Here is a 19,983-nt window from a genome sequence, read left to right as displayed (position 1 = left end):
TAAACTTTATGTCCTGTCCTGTAAAGTATGTGCTCGATTTAAAGAACCACGTTCCCGACCCATGGGACTACTACATCCACTCCCTGTTCCTAAGAGACCTTGGATAGTATTTCTATGGACTTCATTGTGGAATTGCCTGTATCTGAAGGGTTCAATACCATCTTTGTTGTAGTAGACAGGTTGACAAAAATGGCACATTTTATACCTTTAAGAGGTCTTCCGTCTGCAGCTACTACAGCTAGTGTTTTTGTGAAGGAAATTTTTCGTCTACATGGGTTACCAAATGAAATAATTTCTGACCGAGGGTCACAATTTACTTCCAAATTCTGGAAATCTCTTTGCCAAGGTCTCCATATCCAGCTTTCTTTATCTTCTGCTTTTCATCCCCAAACCAATGGGCAGACTGAAAGAACCAATCAAACCTTAGAACAGTATATTCGGTGTTTTACTTCTTTCTCACAGGATGATTGGGCTTCATTATTACCGTTAGCAGAATTCTCATATAACAATGCAGTTCATGATTCAACTAAACAGTCTCCATACTTTGCAAACTTTGGGTTTCATCCTACGTCTCTTCCAGGTATTACTGAAGTTCCGGTTCCAGCTTCTCAAGAGAGACTTTTGTTTCTGAAACACAATTTTGAAATCCTTCAACAAACTATTCAAGATGCGCAACGGTCTTTTAAAAAATTTTCGGACAGAAGGCGCTTGAAGAATTCTAATTTTCAGGTCAGTGATTTGGTGTGGCTCTCTACACGTAACTTGAAATTATCTTGTCCGTCTAAAAAATTAGGACAGAAGTTCCTGGGTCCTTTTTCTGTTATTAAACAAATTAACCCAGTTGCTTTTAAATTACAATTACCTGCCAAATACAAGATCAGTCCTGTATTCCATGTTTCTTTACTGAAGAAATTTATTAAGAATGTGTTTCCTAATCGTGTGAGACAACCACCGAAACCTTCAATTGTCCAAGGGGTTCAAGAATTTGTGGTTCAAAAGATTTTGGACTCTAGGATCTGTAGAGGCCAACTTCAGTATCTGATCCAATGGAAAGGATATCCACCTGAAGATAACTCCTGGGAACCAATTAACAATGTTCATGCTCCTCGGTTGATCAAGACTTTTCACCTTAGATTTCCAAGTAAACCTAATCTTCAGGTCGTCCAGAGGCCGCCCGTCGAGGGGGGGCAATGTAAGGATATGTCTGCCCCTTTTCAAGATGGTGCCTCCAGTTTCGTGACCAGCACCACGTCATACGCAGGCGCCCAGTTTAGTCGCGGTTACGTCCGTCGCGGGCGCCTCGCGGGCGCTCAGTTTCGACGCGGTCGCGTGCGTCGCGGTCGCTCTGCGGGCGTCACGCCGGCGTCCTGACGCTGGCGCTTTTTCGCGCCCTTTTTGACGCCGGCGCTATAGGTTAAAAGGTCACCTTGAACTTTGTTGCATTGCGAAGTGATCATCGCTCCTGTGTTGATTCCTAAGCTATTTTCTTCAAACTTGATTCCTGTGATTCGACTCGGCCTGTTTTGACTTCTGCTGTTTGCTGCCTGCATTGACCTTGGATTCGTCTTGACCATTCTTCTGATCATCCCTGCCTGCTTTGACGTTTTGGATTTTCGGCACTCCTGCCCACTCCGCTACTGAGGTACAGTCCTGTTCCCATTTCCAGTGACTGTTATCTTCGGAGGGAGGTGTAGGTGAGGTCAGCTTTCATCAAAACCTCTTCCATTCGGTGAGTTCTGATAAGGCGTGACTTTTGTATTAGTTACTACTTTACAGTTTATATAAAGTTAAATATTGTTATCTGCAAAGAGTGTGTGTTTATTATTTCCTAGGGGATTCCTTTGAGGTAAGTTCCTCAGTGCTTCCCTAGGTGGAGGCACTGCGCTGTGATTCCCAGTTCCCAGTACTTTTCGACTTGCAAAAGGGACTCAGGGCCCCTGAATTGCCAAGGAAGCTATTATTTAAAGGGACAGTAACCAAATTAGCGTTACATTAAGATAAACAAAGAGTAGGGGCGTGGTTAACTGACGGACGCATGAATGAAGAGCTTTTAGGCCAGTTATCGGGAAATAATCAACGTGGGCGCCTGTGATGGGCAAACATAGGAAAACAAATGAACACAGTGGTGAGGAAATCAGATTATGATTATTGACACAAGATTATTGAAGCAGTACTTTGTATCCTAGGAACGCGAATGCATGCAACAGGGATCGGAGAACGGCGGCGCATCACAGAGCACGCAGTCCTATAGATGATTCTGACAGCGAATCTGTGATTACAGAGAAAGTAACTTTGGCACACTTGAAATCTATACCAACAAAGTCCGACCTAGCAGACATGATTACACAATTTAAAACGACCCCTAAGGAAGAAATTGGTAGTATAAAAGCAGACATCGCAACTATACATACACTACTCTCAGAAACAGAGGAGAGACATGAGCATGTGAAAAATACAATAGAGGTCTTAATTTCAGCCTCTATTGCGGCTTTACAAAGGTGCCTTGATGACATTGATAATATGGGGCATAGAAATTAACCTTCGTATTAGAGGCATGCCTGAGTTAGTTGAAGGGGACAATCTCCAGGCTAAAGTATTGCAGTTATTCAGGCAAATATTGGCAAAGCCTGACGCTTTTACTATTGATATTGAAAGAGCGCACAGAGCCCTTAAACCACGAGGAGCTGCAAAAGATAAACCAAGGGAAATCATCTGCTGTCTGACTAGGTTTGGCGTAAAAGAGGAGATTCTGGCCAAAGCGAGGAAATCAAAGACTATAACTTTTATGGATGCAGACATTATCATACTACAAGACCTTTCATGGCATACCCTGCAGCAACGCAGACTGATTCAGCCACTTGTTGCTGATCTGAAAAACAAAGGACTGCTCTATAGGTGCACATACCCTTTTGGCTTACAAGTAACCAGAGATGAAACAAAAGTAACATTATCTAGCCCTGAGGATTTCCCGCAGTTTTGCCAATCTTGTGGAATTAAAGAACCTGATTTATCGGAAATGGATTAAATTTACCTTGGCTTCTTAAATTATGGAATTGCAGCAGCAAGAGGACTGGACAGAAGTTGAATCACCTAAAAGCAAGAAGAAGAAAAATAAGATGACACTGGAGAAAACAAAAGGAAGAGATGAGTGACTGCTTTCAGAACTATTTTTTGAAACTTTTTTTCACAAAAGGATTATCTTTTTCGTAACTATCTCCACTAATGCCTGGCTGGTAATTATGAGACTGTTTAATGTGTTTGACTGTTTTTGACCTCATGCTTATTAGCTGTTGGACATTTGGCCCACTACAGTTGGATTTATCAGTAATACTGTTGATGTTATATTATTAGAATATGATCCACACATCTACTAAGAAATTTAAGTACAAGTTGCAGAGAATTTGCAACTAGTTTTAAATATATTTTGCAAATCGTCCCAGTAACAAACTTATGACCCATTAAGGCCTTAGTCAGAAGGTATACCTCCCCCCCAGGGGTTTGGACAGGCATACTGGTTATACCTGTCATCGAATAGCCATTGTAACAGGCTTAATTTACCAAGGTCATTTAGTTGAAAATCAACTGAATTTCCCTGAAAAAAGAAATAATCTGTTTAGGGAAATGAAGAGGCAGAAGGTATGTATTGTAATGTTACAAGAAAGACATCTTAAAGGAGAGACTGAGTTACTTAAGACATATCATAATTATTCACAATGGTTTTATAGTAATAATAAAGACTAAAACGAAATGAGTAGCTATAGGCATACATAGGCAACTTGACTTTCAACTGCAAGAAATCCTGAAGGATAACAAAGGGAGATATATCTTTGTAAAAGGCTTACTCTATTGAACCAAATTCACATTGGGTAGTGTATACTTACCAAACTACAATCAAGCTGACACATTGATTAAAATATTAAGAGAAATTGAGAGTTTTATGGAAGGTTTTACGATCATAGGGGGAGATATAATATGACCCTTAATCCTATTATTGACACCTATAACAGACCAATCCCAAAGTCTTTTAAATCAACTAACTCAGGCACACTTGAACTTCATCAATACCTGAATGTCCAAACTAAAAATATTTTATCCAGGTTGTGTCAAAAGTATTTTGAACATGGGAACAAGACGCAGAGATTATTGGTGAGGGCACTTAAGATCAAACAAAATAGTTCATATATTAGGCAAATTAAAGGCTCAAAGAACAAAATGCAATGGGCTCCAGAGCAAATAGCTGAAGTATTAAAAGTTTACTAAGAAAAACTATATAATTTCAACCCTTTAAAAATAGCTGGTAAGATTAAATTAAGGCAGAAAATTAAACAATATCTAACAGAGAATGAAATTGTGAAGGTTCCAGATCAATATAAGCAAAGCTTACAAGAGCCAATAACTGATCTGGAAATACAAAATTACATAAAAACTTTTAAACTAAATAAGGTGCCAGGGCCAGATGGATACACTGCCAAATTCTATAAACTATTCAAAGGTATTGTCCAACTCCAATAATCTTACCCTTTGTTAATTCTATTTCAGAAGCCTCTCCCTTGAACCTGGAATTTTTAATGACCCATATTACTTTAATACCAAAGCCGGGGAATGACAATTCAGTGTGTGGGAACTATCGACCAATATCATTATTAAATATAGACCTCAAAATCTTCTCCAAAATTTTGGCCCACAGATTGAAACCAGTATTACCTCACTGCATACATATAAATCAGGTAGGGTTTGTGCAGGGAAGAGAAGCAAAAGAAAACACCATGAAAGTAGTAAATTGGATTATATGGGGAAAAAAACAACAAAAAACAGTAATGCTGCTCTCCACAGATGCGGAGAAGGCATTCGATTTAATTGGGAATTTTTGGATTTGGCATTAATAAATATGGGGATCCCACCTCAATTTAAAGAAGAGAAGATAATGGCTCTATATACAGTACCTTCAGCTCAATTAAGAATGAATGGTCTATTGTCAAACCCCTGTAACATAAGAAATGGCACGTGCCAGGGTTGCCCTGTCTCCCCGTTGTTGTATGTGATCTGCATGGAATTTTTACTAGTAGCCATTTCGAAGAATAAAGATACCAAAGGGTTATGCTTACCTAACGTAGAACACAAGACAGCGGTTTTCGCTGGAGATCTTCTCTTGATTGTAGCAAACCCTCTTATTTCTCTCCCGAATATAATGCAAGAGTTAACTTTATATGGTCAAATGTCTAATTACAAAATAAACTTGGGGATGTCTGAAGCCTTATCAATCAATCTCCAGTCTGATCTCCAACAACAGCTACAATCTTCTTTTACAGATGAAGCCTCTTTGGTTTGTCTGTTTGACACAGAATTTAACACAGAAAACTGTGTCACAGTATCCCATCTAATTAAATAGTTCACCATTGTGAACAATGGTGCTTTGGTATGCTAATGCAAAGGTTAAATGCATTAAATGAGTTAAGATGACTTTAGATAACACAGTTTCTTCAATTAACCCCGAGTCATGACACATTTAATGCACAAATCCAAGTGGCTTCATCTGTACATTTAAGTGGCAAGAGAGTAAATTGAGATATTTAGGGGTAGAGATATCAGCAGATTTCCCTGGATTATTCGAGTTTAGCTAAGCTCCATTTTTAACAGAAACAAAACAATTACTAATGACATGGGCAAAAATACATTTTACATGGAAAGGGAAAACTTATAGCATCAAGATGACAATATTGCCAAAATGTATCTATTTGTTTAATTCTTTACCAATATCAGTTCCAAGAGTTTATTTTACAGAATTAAACCAAATTATATTTCACTATATATGGCAAAAAAGTAGGGGTAGAGTTAAAAGAGAGCCTCTATATAAATCTAAAGTGCAAGGAGGACTGGCTATGCCAGACTTAGAAATGTAGTACCAGCCAGCGGTTCTCTCAGCTGTACCAGAATATTGCAATTTTAACTCGTCCAAACAGTGGCGCCTACTGGAGAACTTGTGGACACAAGACGTATTACATAGCCTGGCATGGATACGGAAAGAGAATATACCACATTCTACTATTAATAATTGTCTGAAAGTATGGTTTAAACTAAATCCTTCGGAGCAATTAACTAAATACCCTTCACCAATTATGCCGTTATATAATAATGAAGAATTCAAACCAGGAACATTTGATAAAGGGTTTATTACAGCATTTAATAAAGATCACCCACAATAAAAACATTTTCTTATGTCTTAGCTAGGACAAGCACTAGAGGCTGAACTTTCTAGAGAGAATTGGACAACTATGATGAATGGAGAGATCAGCAAATACAACATTTCTGTCAAAACTTAAGCTTAGGGGAACAAGAGTCAGGGAATTAACAGAATTTGAACAACTATGTACAATAGAAGACAACTTGAGACATTCTCTTTCTCGAATATATAAAATAATTATGGCTATAAAATACCCGAATTGCCCTACTTATACCGCAATGTGGGAAAGTGAGTTAAATATTGCTTTGAATGACCAAGAGTGGGATAAAATATATAAATAAACTAATAAATGTTCAATAAGTAATATACTACAGGAATCTTCATACAAACTATTATCCAGATGGTATAGAACACCTATGGTGTTAAAAAAGATGGGTTTGATGCATAACGTCTTATGTTGGAGATGTGAGCAAGATCAGGGTTCATTAGAACATTTATGGCTTACTTGCCCTCTATTAAAATCTTATTGGAATGAAGTATTTTATATATGTTCTGATATTGTAGGGGAACAAGTGAAAACTGATTCTCCAGCTATTTTAGTATTCCATGACTTTGAACCTGAGAACTTCACTAAAAAAGATTTATTATTACAATTATCGCGGCTAAGGCTCAGATCCCCAGGTTGTGGAGACAGAAAACATCTCCAAAAATGGGAAATGCTTTCAAATGATAAATGATATATATCTAATGGAAGAATTGACTGCCTCCATAAATAATAAATATTTGAATTATTCAGCCATGCGGTTACCATGGAAGGAATTTCCTGCAAAGTTACCATCCCATTGAGTCAGAATATTAAAATAAGTTAATGTTAAACTTAATCTAGGAAGCCCTGACTAATGCGAATACATACCTAGTTGTAAGTTGTCTGGCCCGGCTCTCTTAAACGACCTGAATGACCTGTAAAATAATTTAAAAAAAATAAATTACATTAAAAAAAGAAATACCAATGTCTAGAATAACTTAGTGTTTAGTCTTTATGACTTTTAGTTACTATTGCTACATGTTTTAAAATGCAGAACTCTGTACTATGGGGTCCGTTTACTAAAGTGCGGTAAATCTGACTTTAAGTTTCCGCATGTTATCGCTGAGAATATTTTTACGCCAGAATATTCGCAGCGACTAAGTTTACTAAACAGCGATGCGCTCAGAAGTCATTGCGATCACTTGCGGTAACTACGTTAAGGAACCAGCTTACGTTAGCGGTAATTTTAGCGAGTTGCGAATTTTCTGGCGAAAAATTACGTTTTTGCGAATATTTATGCTATAAAATAGTCTTGTTTTATGGCGGTTATTATGGCAATTTTTACTGTGACATTTATGGCCAGAAATGCATCTTCAAAACTCATAAACTTTATTGACTGATGATTATACCATCCAACAACATCACCAGAGTAACACCAATCAAACATTTATGCATCATATAAACCCTTCTGCCTATAGAATCATAGGAAATGATACCAGTCAATCTCTTTGCTTCATAGAAATGCACAGTTTAATGTAGCCAATCACAATGAAACCAAAAAGTGTAGAGGCTGACGAATCCTTGGACTGTGATGCCACTGCCAATAATACGACTCTGAGCTGAAACTGCTGCTGTTGTACCAGATAGAAGCAGAAGCCAAAACATCCTGTCAGCAATAGCTACAGATCTCCCTCCTGTCAGCAAAGAATGATGGGTAAAAAAAAACCATTATTATGGGATATTTCCTGCCCCTTGAGAATTTTCTGGCGGAAAAAATACTTTTACGCCACTTCATATGTGGCGGTAAAAGTTTGCGAATATTCTGGCGTTAATTTTGTCTTTAGCACATTTCGCTGTTTAGTAAACCATGCGTTAATGTGTACGTAGCGTTATTTTCAGCAAATGCGATAACTGGCGAACAATTATTCTTGCGCAAGAAAATTCGCAAATTTATATTTACCGCAGGTTAGTAAACTGGCGATAACATATTTGGCGAAAATTCTGTCTATATATTGTGCGAATATTTTTAACGCACTTTAGTAAACGGACCCCAAAGTCCTTTGCTTTTCAACTTGTTTATTAATGACCTGGAGGTGGGCGTTAAAAGTACTGTTTCTATTTTTGAAGTTGATACTAAAATGTGCAGAACTATAGGTTCAATGCAGGATGCCGCCACTTTTCAGAGTGATTTGTCTAAGTTTGCAAACTGGGCAGCAAACTGGAAAATGAGGTTCAATGTTGATAAATGCAAGGTTATGCATACTATAAATGCAATTTATACACTAAATGGCAGGATCTTAGGGTTTTTGTAGATAACAAGTTGTTGTAATTCTGGGCAGTGTCATTTTGTGACTACTAAAGCAAACAATGTTCTGGATTTAAACATAATTATGCCTCTTTATTGGTCCCTGTAAGGCCTCATCTGGAGTATGCAGTGCAGTTTTGGACTCCAGTCCTTAAGAGAGATATAAATGTGCTGGAATTAATGCAGAGACGTGCAACTAAACTGGTTAGAGGAATATAAGACTTAAATTATGAGGGTAGACTGTCAAGTTTGGGGTTGTTTTCTCTGGAAAAAAGAGGAGGCATGATTGCACTTTTCTAGTACATTAGAGGACATTATAGATAAATAGCAGGGGACCTTTTTACCCATAAAGAGGATCACCATACCAGAGGCCACCCCTTCAGACTAGAAGAAAATAACTTTCATTTGAAGTAATGTAGGTGGTTTTTCACAGTGAGGACAGTGCGGTTGTGGAATGCACTGCTGAGTGATGTTCTGATGGCTGATTCTGTTAATGCCTTTAAAGGAGAAGGAAAGCTATGGAGGCATTTTATTGCCAATGGATTAGCTGCAATAGTGCAAGCTAGAATGCTATATTTATTCTGTAGAATGTTTTACCATACCTGAGTAAAAAGCTCTAGAAACTCTCTGTTTGTTTAGGATAGGAGCTGCAGTATTAACATGGTGTGACATCACTTCCTGCCTGAGTCTCTCCCTGCTCTGGGCTCCGATTACAGTAGAGAAGGGAGGGGAGGGGGAACAGGAGCAAACTGAGCATGCTCTTGCCCAGGGCAATGAGGTTTAAGCTGAAGGCAGGAAGTCGGATACAGAAGCCCATGTGTACACAATAGAAGGAAAGAAATGCAGTGTTTCTTTTGACAGGAGACTCAGAGCAGCACTACTTTGGGGGTTTACTGGTATATTTAGATGGACCTTTCTGATAAGGCTTACTTAGTTTTAACCTTTCCTTCTCCTTTAAGACTGGCTTGCATGATTTCTTGGACAGACATAATATCAAAGGCTATTGTGATACTAAACTCTATAGTTAGTATAGATATGGTTATATATAAAGTATGGAGGGGTGTGTGTATGGATGCTGGTTTTTCATTTGGGGTTGAACTTGATGGACTTTGTCTTTTTTCAACCCGATTTAACTATGTAAACTATGTAACTACATGTATGTAACATCAACCAAGGCCCACTTAAAGCCAGGTTGCCAATTAAATTGATTAAAAATATGTAACACCTCACTACTATCCCTTAGGTAGCTTGGTAGCCTTAAAACTGGAGGCTGTAGAAATTGATCTATTAATTCACAGTCTTTCACCCAAAAAAATCAATCCCTGCATCAGTCGGTCTACCCATAGGAGGTCTGTTTTTCTTGTGTATTTTGGGAAGGTGATGGAAAATAGGATACAAAAGAGGAGGGTTGTGGGTGCACTCCTAAGGCCATATAAAAACACATTTAAATACAATAATCCCCTGTCTAAAAAAAGAAACACAGGGTTTTTTGTTACAAAGTTATGATCATAAAATTGGTAAGCCGTCATACCACGTCAAGGTATACCCGATATGGCGGTCCCTAATTTGTTTTGGTAAGGACTTTATTTATCTCTTTAAAAGTATTAAACTTAGATTGTAGGAACTCCTGAGGACTAGAGTCTACACACTCAGGAGTGGAATTTGCTCAGAGAAATGTTTTTTAAATAACAATTTTCTTAAGAAACTATTAGGGGCAAATTCATCAAGGGTCGAATATCGAGGGTTAATTAACCCTCGATATTCGACTGGGAATGAAAATCCTTCGACTTCGAATATCGAAGTCGAAGGATTTTGCGCAAATACTTTGATTGAACGATCAAAGGAATAATCGTCCGATCGAACGATTAAATCCTTCGAATCGAACGATTCGAAAATATTATATAATCAGTGTGTTCATTGAGATGTACATGATCTTTTTTGTATATAGCAATATCAGTCTTTAGGTGTTCATATATATTGCATTTCTTTTCAACAATAAGGTTCATCAGTTTTAGGGAGATAATATTAAGTTCCAATTGTCCATAAATTCAGTGTCACTAGTAAGTGACATTGGATATTTTTTGATTCGTAAACCCCTTGGGATCATGCTCAAAGAAAAGTATTTTTCAAAGCTTTAGTTTCTTTTAGAGTCAATGATTCAAAGGTGTTAAAGAATTCTCTTAGGGGCAGATTTATCAAAGGTCAAGGTGAATTTTCAAATGAATAATTTAGAATTATTTTTGTGTACTTCGACTAGGGAATAGTTCAAATTTGATTTGAATTAAAAAAAAATGTGAATATCTAAATTCATCATGTACTGTCTGTTTAAAAATTTGACTTCGACCATTTGCCATCTAAAATCTGCCGAATTGCTGTTTTAGCCTATGTGGGACCTCCTAGAACCCATTTGGAGTCAATTCATGGACTTTAAAAAATCCAAGTTTTTTTGGAAAAAACTTTGAATCAAATTCAATCAAATGTGATATTCCTTTGATTTGAACAATTGAAATTCGCCGAATACAGAAACGGACCTATTTGACCAAAAAAACCTTCAACTTAATTTCAGTTGGTCTTTTTGAATTAGAATTTCGAAGTTTTTTTAATTCAAAATTTGACTCTTGATAAATATGCCCTTTAATGTTAGACAATCAGTATTGCTCTCTTGTGAGAACACTTTTTCCAATTTGCTTTCTCTAGCATGCATTCTATGTATGGAGCAGACGTGTTTGTGAGAGCCCCGGTCATGGGGCGCCCTTCAACACTGATAAGCAGACAGATGCGCATTGAATCCTGTCTCAATTGAATCAATCAATGTGAAAGCAGTCAAGGATGTCGCCGAAATACAAAAAGAAGGAACAACAGAGCTTATCAAGCTATTTACAACAGCCTCAACCACATCGGAGTGGGGATCCTTCCCAAGATGGTGCCACAGCTTCCTCTACCATGCAGTCAGATGGCTCTGCAGAGTGGGCCACAGCAGTAACTTCGCAAGAATTGCAGACCCAGTTGGACCAGCTTTACTCTAAAATTTCAACCGCTGAAAGCGGACATTACTGAGCTGGGTCACATAACCACGCATCTGGAAAATAAAATGACAGAAGCGGTGCACAGACACAATACTTTGGCGGACGAATATGAACGATTTCAATGCGGCGCAGCACCATCTTGAGGATATAGAAAACAGACATCGACAGCAGAATCTACAGATTAGAGGTATTCCAAATAATGTTGCTGCATCAGAATTATCTGCATATTTGTTAGATCTGTTCCGGACAGTGGTGCCCACATTTCCTGATTGGTGTCATGATAGGGCCCATAGGGCCTTAGACTGTAACAGTGACTTTGCAGATCGTCCCAAGGATGTAGTTTTGCGCCTACATTACTACACTAGTAAGGAAGTCATTATGCAGCTATTAAGAAGCTATAAGGCAAGCTAAAATCGATATAGAAAAGGATATTGCAGCAAGCAGTAAAAAAAATCAAATTATTTTTTAAATATGTTAATGGTAAAAAAATAAAGCAGGAAGGGGTGGGACCCTTATACTATCAGAGGGGGGTCAGCTGGTTGTAAACAAAGGTCCAGGGCCAGATGGTATTCATCCTGGGGTACTTAGCTCTGTGATTGGCAAACCTCTTTACTTAATTTTTCAGGATTCATTGAGATCTGGCATAGTGCCGAGAGACTGGCGAATTGCTAATGTGGTGCCTCCATTCAAAAAAGGATCCTGTTCTCAGCCTCAAAACTATAGGCCAGTTAGTCTGACGTCAGTGGTAGGAAAGCTTTTCGAAGGGTTAATAAAGGATAAGATACTGGACTTCATAGCAAATCATAATACTATGAATTTGTGCCAGCATGGTTTTATGTGTAATAGATCTTGCCAGACTAACTTAATTTCTTTTTATGAGAAGGTAAGTAGAGACCTCGATTCTGGGATGGCAGTGGATGTGATTAACTTAGACTTTGCTAAAGCATTTGATACAGTGCCACACAAAAGGAGAGAGCTGCTGAATAAAAAAATGAAATGACTTAAAAACCACAAATAATAAAAAATGAAAACCAATTGCAGATTGTCTCAGAATATCATTCTCTACATCAAACTAAAATTTTTCTCAAGAGCATAATATAATGTTCCTTTCCTAGGATAATTGTTTTGCATATCCATAGATATAAGGAACAAAGCATTTTTGCAAATTCTATAAACAGCAAACTGCCCAAACACTCACAAATAAAATATTTTTACTGCATCATACAGTCCTAAGGGGTATGTTTAACTTACCAGGAGTGAGTGGTGGGAAGTGGATGAAAGTTTTGCCTTCAAGTATCCCTGAGTGCCAAAGTACTCAGAGCATAGACCTACCTTCAGTAATTATCTGTGTTTCCTGACTGTACATTTCAGGAATAGTGCTAATGAAACAAAATACAAGTGTGTAATGCTGGCCATAACTGAGTTGAGTAGAGCTTTTGCTATAAATTAGCAAGCAATATTCATCTAAAAACTCGATACTAGCTACCAAAAACAAAGCCCTAAAACAAAATGCCTTCGTCTTGTTTGACAGCTTGCGAACTAACAGCCCAGTTACAGGGCAGTCAGGTACTGACAGGGTGCTCCTCAACACCACAGAGAAACATGGCAGTGATAAGTATAATGGAAACTGTTACGTACACTTAAAGGGTCCTCCACCAAAAATGGATTCCTTAAATTCCTTTCAGTAGCTAAACAACATTCTTGCCTATGTAGGGATGTGTAAAATAGCCACCCCTAGTATTTTGTGCAGGCAGTCCCTCAATGTTATGGACACCTAAATGGGTCCTAAAATACAGTTGGGAGGGGTACTTTTGGCTCTTTTTGCTCTGAAGCCATGCTGTGAGTGTCTTTTTTGTGCTGGCTCTAGCCTGAGCTAACAGGCTGAGTCTGTGTGGAATCTGAGTATTTTAGGATTAGTAAGAATAGGCTACTCACCATTATAGGTTACTCTAGGAGTAACAGACAGACAGGTAATTTAGTTGAGCAGCTCCAGGCTCCGACGAGGAGAGTCAGAGGGATCAAGATCCCGGGTACTAATAGCCCAGAAGTAGGGACTAAGTGTATAGGAACAGGGTAGATAGATTCCCCTCAGGTTCCACTTAGGGAAAGGCTGAAAGCTGGGTGTACCTTTATTACAGCTGAGCACGTCCTCTTGCCTGTGGGGACTATTACTGACCATATGGTGCTGTGAGTATTGCCTATTCAATGTGATGCTAAATCCTGTCATGCTCTATTGTATACTCCACTCAGGATTGTGTATGTTCAATAAACCAGTTCGTGTTTAAGTTATAAGAACCACTGGCGCCCAATTATTATACCCTGAATCCAGTTACAGTTACACTACACCCTGCCTCCACACCGTTGCGAGGGCTCACTCCCTAAGATTACAGGTCTCATCCGGTGCACATTTAGTGGGAGTGGAGCTCAATAGTGGTGTAAATAACACTCAATTTACTATAGCGCTACATTTTGGCGCCCAGTACGTGGGGCTCGAGGGGTTAAACTGTAACACCGCACTGCAGCCTAGTGTGACAGTCGCTGCAGGTGTGGACTCAACAGGAAAAAGGCCAGTAGCGATAGTGGGTTTTTCTGTGGTTCTTAAAACCTACGTAGCTATGGCTGTTAGTAACATGGATCAGATCCAGCCTAAAGAAGTGTCCGCATGGGCTGCCGAGAAAGCTGTAGACGCTGTCGGCATTTTTGCTGTAGACGGCGTAGGCCCAGCGGTTACTCAGAGCGGCCTTCAGTTGGTGATGAAGGAGGAACCGTCATGCAAGGGGAGTCGATTAGTGGCTGAGGACCGCTCTAGAGTACTAAATAGCCGGTCGTTGTTATATAAGGCTCCTCAGGAAATACGTCAAGGAGAGAGACCAAAGAGGCTCTATCCGGCTGGATAGTTCCCAAATGGTTGCAATGTGATATACCCAGAGCGCGGTAACGTGTTTCAGGTTGAAGGCAAGGTAAAACCTGAACCAGAGGTCTCTGGTTTGACAGTGCTATCCCTTCAGCAACAGCAGTTCCCAGTTATCCCTCTCCTCAACCTGCTCAACCCACCCTGGTGTTCACGGGGACTAAGTACCCAAAGCTAAAAGTGTTTTCCGGAACAATTCCCGTGCCAGAGGTAGAGCAAGGTTTTCACGAATAGCAAGAAACAGCAGAGCAGATGCTGGAGGAGTGTCCGTGTTCAGAGAATGACAAGCGGATTCGATTGGTTGAAAATCGACGGCCTCCCGCTAGCAGAGTGGTTAGGATATTTCGTATGGGGCAGGATACAGTCACCGCTAGGGAGTGCTTGAAAGCCCTGGAGGATGTATATGGGACATGTGATCATCCTCATTTCTGGTTACAAAAATTCTACAGTTTGAGACAAAGGGAGATGGAGGAAGTTTCTGTTTTTGTGCAGCGCTTATATGATATATTGTGCAAAATGGTGCAGAAGAATATAATCACCCGAGGAGAAGTTGAAGATAAGATGAGGGATCAGCTTTTATGTAGCCTGCATGGGGAACAGTCGGTGTCTACTGTATTAAGGATAAAATACCGGCATGGTCCTCCTCCCACTTTTGGAGATCTTATGCTTACGGTGAAAGAGTTGGAGGCTGAATTACATTATGCGACTGCTAATACCTCCAGAGAAGATGGTCCTACTGCAAAATTCCCTGTGGCACCGATGAGAGGTGTTCGAAAAGTCGGGAAAGAAGTTTCCAGGGAACCGCGCCGGAGGCTCTTTTTGTCAGAGTCTCGGAATGCAATCTCTTCCCCAAAGTGTTTCCGATGTGGACACCTGGGACACCGTGTGCAGGAGTGTCCCATGCCTGAGGATGGTGGACACTTACAGAGTAACGCGGGGCAACTATCCAAGAAGCCTGGATATTCACCCCAGAAGATGGGTTCTCTTTGTCTTCCAGGAGTAGGCCGACGTTGCACTTTTGAACTGGTGGTTAATGATGTTCCGACAACTGCTTTGTTTGATACGGGTTCACAATTGACCATCATTCACCGTCCCTTCTACCAAAGATATCTAAGCCATTTACCATTGCAGCCTGTAGGAGCTATGCCTGTATTTGGGGTAGGACAGCTCCCCACTTATATGGATGGGAGTGTAAACGTATTATTGCACATTCCTGGAGTAATGGGGGAGCGAGATGAACCTGTTTCAGTGACTGCATATGTGGGTCCTCCATCTGGAGGTAGAGAGACCACCCCGGTGATTTTAGGCTCCAATGTGAACGTGGTGGAGGAGGCCTTTTTGAGTCTTTTTCAGCCAAAGGCTGCAACTACTTCAAATGCTGTACCTGGAGTTCCGGAAGTGTCTAAGTTTTGCCAGACTTCCAACCCAGAGTTGCCGGGAGGTTGTGTAGGAAACCCGTGGCATCCTATGGAGATTCCACCAGGGGGAGTCTACAGCCTTAAAGTATATGTGGAGATTGTGCCTGCTACTTGTGGTAGTTTTTACTTGTTGGAAACCAACCCGGTAGACGCTGATTTGAATGGATGGGAGATAGTTCCTGAGAGGAAAGACTATCGCTATAGGTGCCCTCGAACAGATGTGGTCACTGTCAAGAATATCACTTCTCACTCGGTGGTGATACCTGCCTGGCGTACAGTGGCATACTGTTATCCCGTAGAGTGTGTAGATTCGTGCCCTGTTCAAATGGGGTCACCCGACGCTAAACTGGCTTTTCATCTGGAAGAAGGTGAAGATCCTCCAGAACATCGAAGAAAGCTAGAAGGGCGACTAGCATCATACAGTGATGTGTTCTCTGTGGATGACATGGACATGGGATGTGCTAGGCATGCTGAACACCGAATACGGTTGAGTGATGCTACTCCTTTCCGAGAGAGGTCCAGGCGGATTCCTCCTAGAGATTTAGAGGATGTTCGGAATTATCTAAATATGTTGCAGGATCAGAAGATAATTGTAGAATCTTGCAGTCCCTATGCCTCTCCAATTGTGATAGTATGGAAGAAGAATGGCAGTGTTCGGCTGTGTGTGGATTATCGAACCCTTAACCGATGCACTATACCCGATCAGTATACATTACCTCGTATTGATGAGGCGCTTGATGCATTACATGGCAGTGCTTGGTTTTCGGTGATGGATTTGAGGTCGGGGTATTATCAAATTCCCATGGACCCTGAGGATCAAGAAAAGACTGCTTTTATTTGCCCGTTAGGGTTTTATCAATTCACTCGAATGCCTCAAGGCATAAGTGGGGCACCTGCCACATTCCAGCGCCTTATGGAAAAGGTGTTGGGAGATTTAACTCCTCGACACTGTATAGTGTATTTGGATGACATTATAGTGTTTGGGTCTATCTTGGAGGAACATGATATTAGACTATTTAATGTGTTGGAGCGTCTCCGACAGGGAGGCTTAAAGCTCTCCCTGGACAAGTACAAGTTTGCTTGGAAGTCTGTACGGTTTATAGGAGACATAGTGTCTGCAGATGGAGTTGCTACGGATCCTGAAAAAGTAGCTGCTGTGCTAAATTGGCCTAAACCCAGCAACGTGACTGAATTGAGATTGTTCTTGGGGTTTTGTGGATATTATCGGCGGTTTGTGGAAGGATATTCTAAAATTGCTCATCCTCTGAATGGACTGTTGAAAGGTAGTAATACTAAAGAGAGATCTTCGGTGGCCTCCCAGTTTCAAAACAATTGGTCTCTGGAATGCGAAGAAGCTTTCCAGACTTTGAAGTAAAAGCTCACTGAAGCTCCTGTGCTGGCCTATGCTGATCCACAGAAACCTTATGTTTTGCATGTAGACGCAAGCTATGAAGGTTTAGGGGGAATACTCCACCAGGAATATCCTGAAGGTTTGAAACCCGTGGCCTATGTCAGTTGGAGTATCAGCAGCAATGAGAAGAATTATCCTGTGCATAAATTGGAGTTTTTGGCTCTAAAGTGGGCCATTACTGAGAAACTGCATGATTATCTATATGGAGCACAGTTTGAGGTAAGGACTGATAATAACCCGCTGACCTACATTTTAACCACTGCCAAATTGGATTCTGCAGGACACCGATGGTTGGCTGCTTTAACAAATTATCAGTTCTCATTGAAATACAAGCCGGGACCTAAGAATGTGGGTGCAGATGCTCTTTCCCGTCGTCCTGGGCTACCTCAGCAACCGGATGAGGATGAATGGGAAGAGATTCCCAGTTTGGCTATTGCCGCTCACTGTGCCACAGCGGCGGTGCAAGGACAACACATAGCTTTCTCTGAGCTACAAGTGGTGGACTCTCTTGGGGCTGGAAAAGATTGTATTCCTGCTATGTATAGTTATCCTACTGCATTAGGGGTGCATGATTCTCTTCGACTAGGGAGAAAAGATTTGATTCAACTACAAAAGAAAGATCCTGTGATTCGACATGTGAGAGAATCTGTTATCAGGAAAGACCCTGAGTATATAAAGAGAGAAATACTGAAGGAGAGTAGTTCCTTCTTGAGAGAATGGGATAAGCTGAGAATTATTGATGGTCTCCTTTATAGGGTGCAGCTATATCATGATCACCCTGGTAGGAGACAACTAGTGCTTCCTCAAAGTTATAGAAAAATTGCATGGAGAAGTCTACATGATCAGCATGGGCATCTAGGCGTTGAAAAAACTTATGGCCTAGTACAAGACCGTTTTTTTTGGCCTAAAATGAGGGATGCTGTTACAGAGTATTGTCGAAGATGTGTTCCCTGTTTGCAGAGAAAAACGTTGCCTACTCGGGCTGCACCCATGGAGCACTTAAAGAGTGTTGGTCCTTTGGATTTGGTCTGCATGGACTTTTTGTGTATTGATAATGATACCAGTGGGACAGGAAATGTACTGGTTGTAACTGATCATTACACTCGTTATGCTCAGGCTTACCAAACTACCAAAGACCAGAAAGCTGCTACAGTGGCTAAGACTTTGTGGGAGAAATTCTTTGTTCATTATGGTTTGCCAAATCGACTTCACTCTGACCAAGGGCGAGATTTTGAAAGTCGGTTGATCAAGGAGCTGTTAGGAATGTTGAATATAGCAAAGAGTCGTACTACCCCTTACCATCCTGAGGGAGATGCTTTACCTGAACGGTTCAACAGAACCCTGTTGGACATGTTGGGAACACTGCCTGCCACTGCTAAGTCCTCTTGGAGTCGTCATGTGAGTGCACTGGTTCACGCATATAATTGTACTCGGCATGAGTCTACAGGATTTTCCCCCTATTTTTTAATGTTCGGGAGAGAAGCTCGACTTCCTATTGATGTACAAGCAGGAATATCGACTGACGGAGTGGGATGCAAAGAGCATTATCAATATGTGGCTCGTCTTCGAGCTAGCTTACAGGAGGCCTATTCTTTGGCTGAGGAAAATGCTGCCAAAATAAATGCTGGAAATAAAAGACGTTTTGATGCCAAGGTACGATACCGTGAATTGGTACCGGGCGATAAAGTTCTGCTGCGAAATTTGGGGCCTACTGCTAAACATAAATTGGCTGACAGATGGAGGAAGGAAGTGTTTGAGGTGATAAGCAAATTGCCGGGGATCCCTGTTTACCAAATTAGTGGCTCTGAGGGGCGGATTAAGGCATGGCATCAAAATCATTTGCTTCCTATACCACAGGTTCCTCCTGTGGGTGACGAGATGGATCATGTGTGTGACACCAATGATGTTTCCAATGGGAGCGAATTGGAAGAGAGTGTGAACAATCCTCAGAAGATCCGGTGGCTCCCAGGGAGTCAGTTGGAGACAGTGTTGTTTTACCTCAAAGAGGTGGATTGGATGTTCAGGAGAGGATAATGGACATTCCCCTGACACTGGTTCATTGGTAAATGCGGAGCCTACTCCTGTCATGATGGTTCCTGAGGAAGTAAGGAGAGGGGATCGAATTAGGAGGCCTCCTTCATATTTTACTTATGATACTCTGGGGAGACCCTGCTATGCGGTGCCTTGTTATTCTGATCTATCTTTCCCTGCTATGAATATAATTGGTGCTCATACTGGACTTGTTGATATGATACCTGTGTGTTATTAACCCAATAAGCCTGGTATGATATGTTTAACTGTTTACTTTGCAGGTTAACCATTGTTCCCTGGTAGACCTATAGAGAGGCTACTGAAACGGATGTTAACCATACAGTAATGCCATAACAGGTTAAGGTTGCAATGTATTTTGGTGCTTTGTTATTTGAATATGTTCCTTGCCGGGACGTAAAGAATTCACCATGGGGAGAATGTAGGGATGTGTAAAATAGCCACCCCTAGTATTTTGTGCAGGCAGTCCCTCAATGTTATGGACACCTAAATGGGTCCTAAAATACAGTTGGGAGGGGTATTTTTGGCTCTTTCTGCTCTGAAGCCATGCTGGGAGTGTCTTTTTTGTGCTGGCTCTAGCCTGAGCTAACAGGCTGAGTCTGTGTGGAATCTGAGTATTTTAGGATTAGTAAGAATAGGCTACTCACCATTATAGGT

At 40.6% G+C, this 19,983-nt stretch overlaps 1 protein-coding gene across 1 annotated transcript; it reads left to right on the top strand.

The window, feature by feature from the left end:
* The first annotated feature begins 14,700 nt into the window (after window positions 1–14,700).
* Window positions 14,701–17,366, top strand: LOC121396012. The gene has a single exon (XM_041570609.1). The coding sequence runs from the start codon at window positions 14,701–14,703 to the stop codon at window positions 17,239–17,241; it is 2,541 nt and encodes an 846-aa protein (XP_041426543.1). The 3' UTR covers window positions 17,242–17,366.
* The last annotated feature ends 2,617 nt before the right edge of the window (window positions 17,367–19,983 follow it).

The sequence above is a fragment of the Xenopus laevis genome, chromosome 7S, assembly GCF_017654675.1.
Source record: "Xenopus laevis strain J_2021 chromosome 7S, Xenopus_laevis_v10.1, whole genome shotgun sequence".
Classification (NCBI taxonomy): domain Eukaryota; kingdom Metazoa; phylum Chordata; class Amphibia; order Anura; family Pipidae; genus Xenopus; species Xenopus laevis.
The sequence above is the reverse complement of the archived record's forward strand: the minus strand, read 5'-3'. Positions and strand labels throughout refer to the sequence as shown.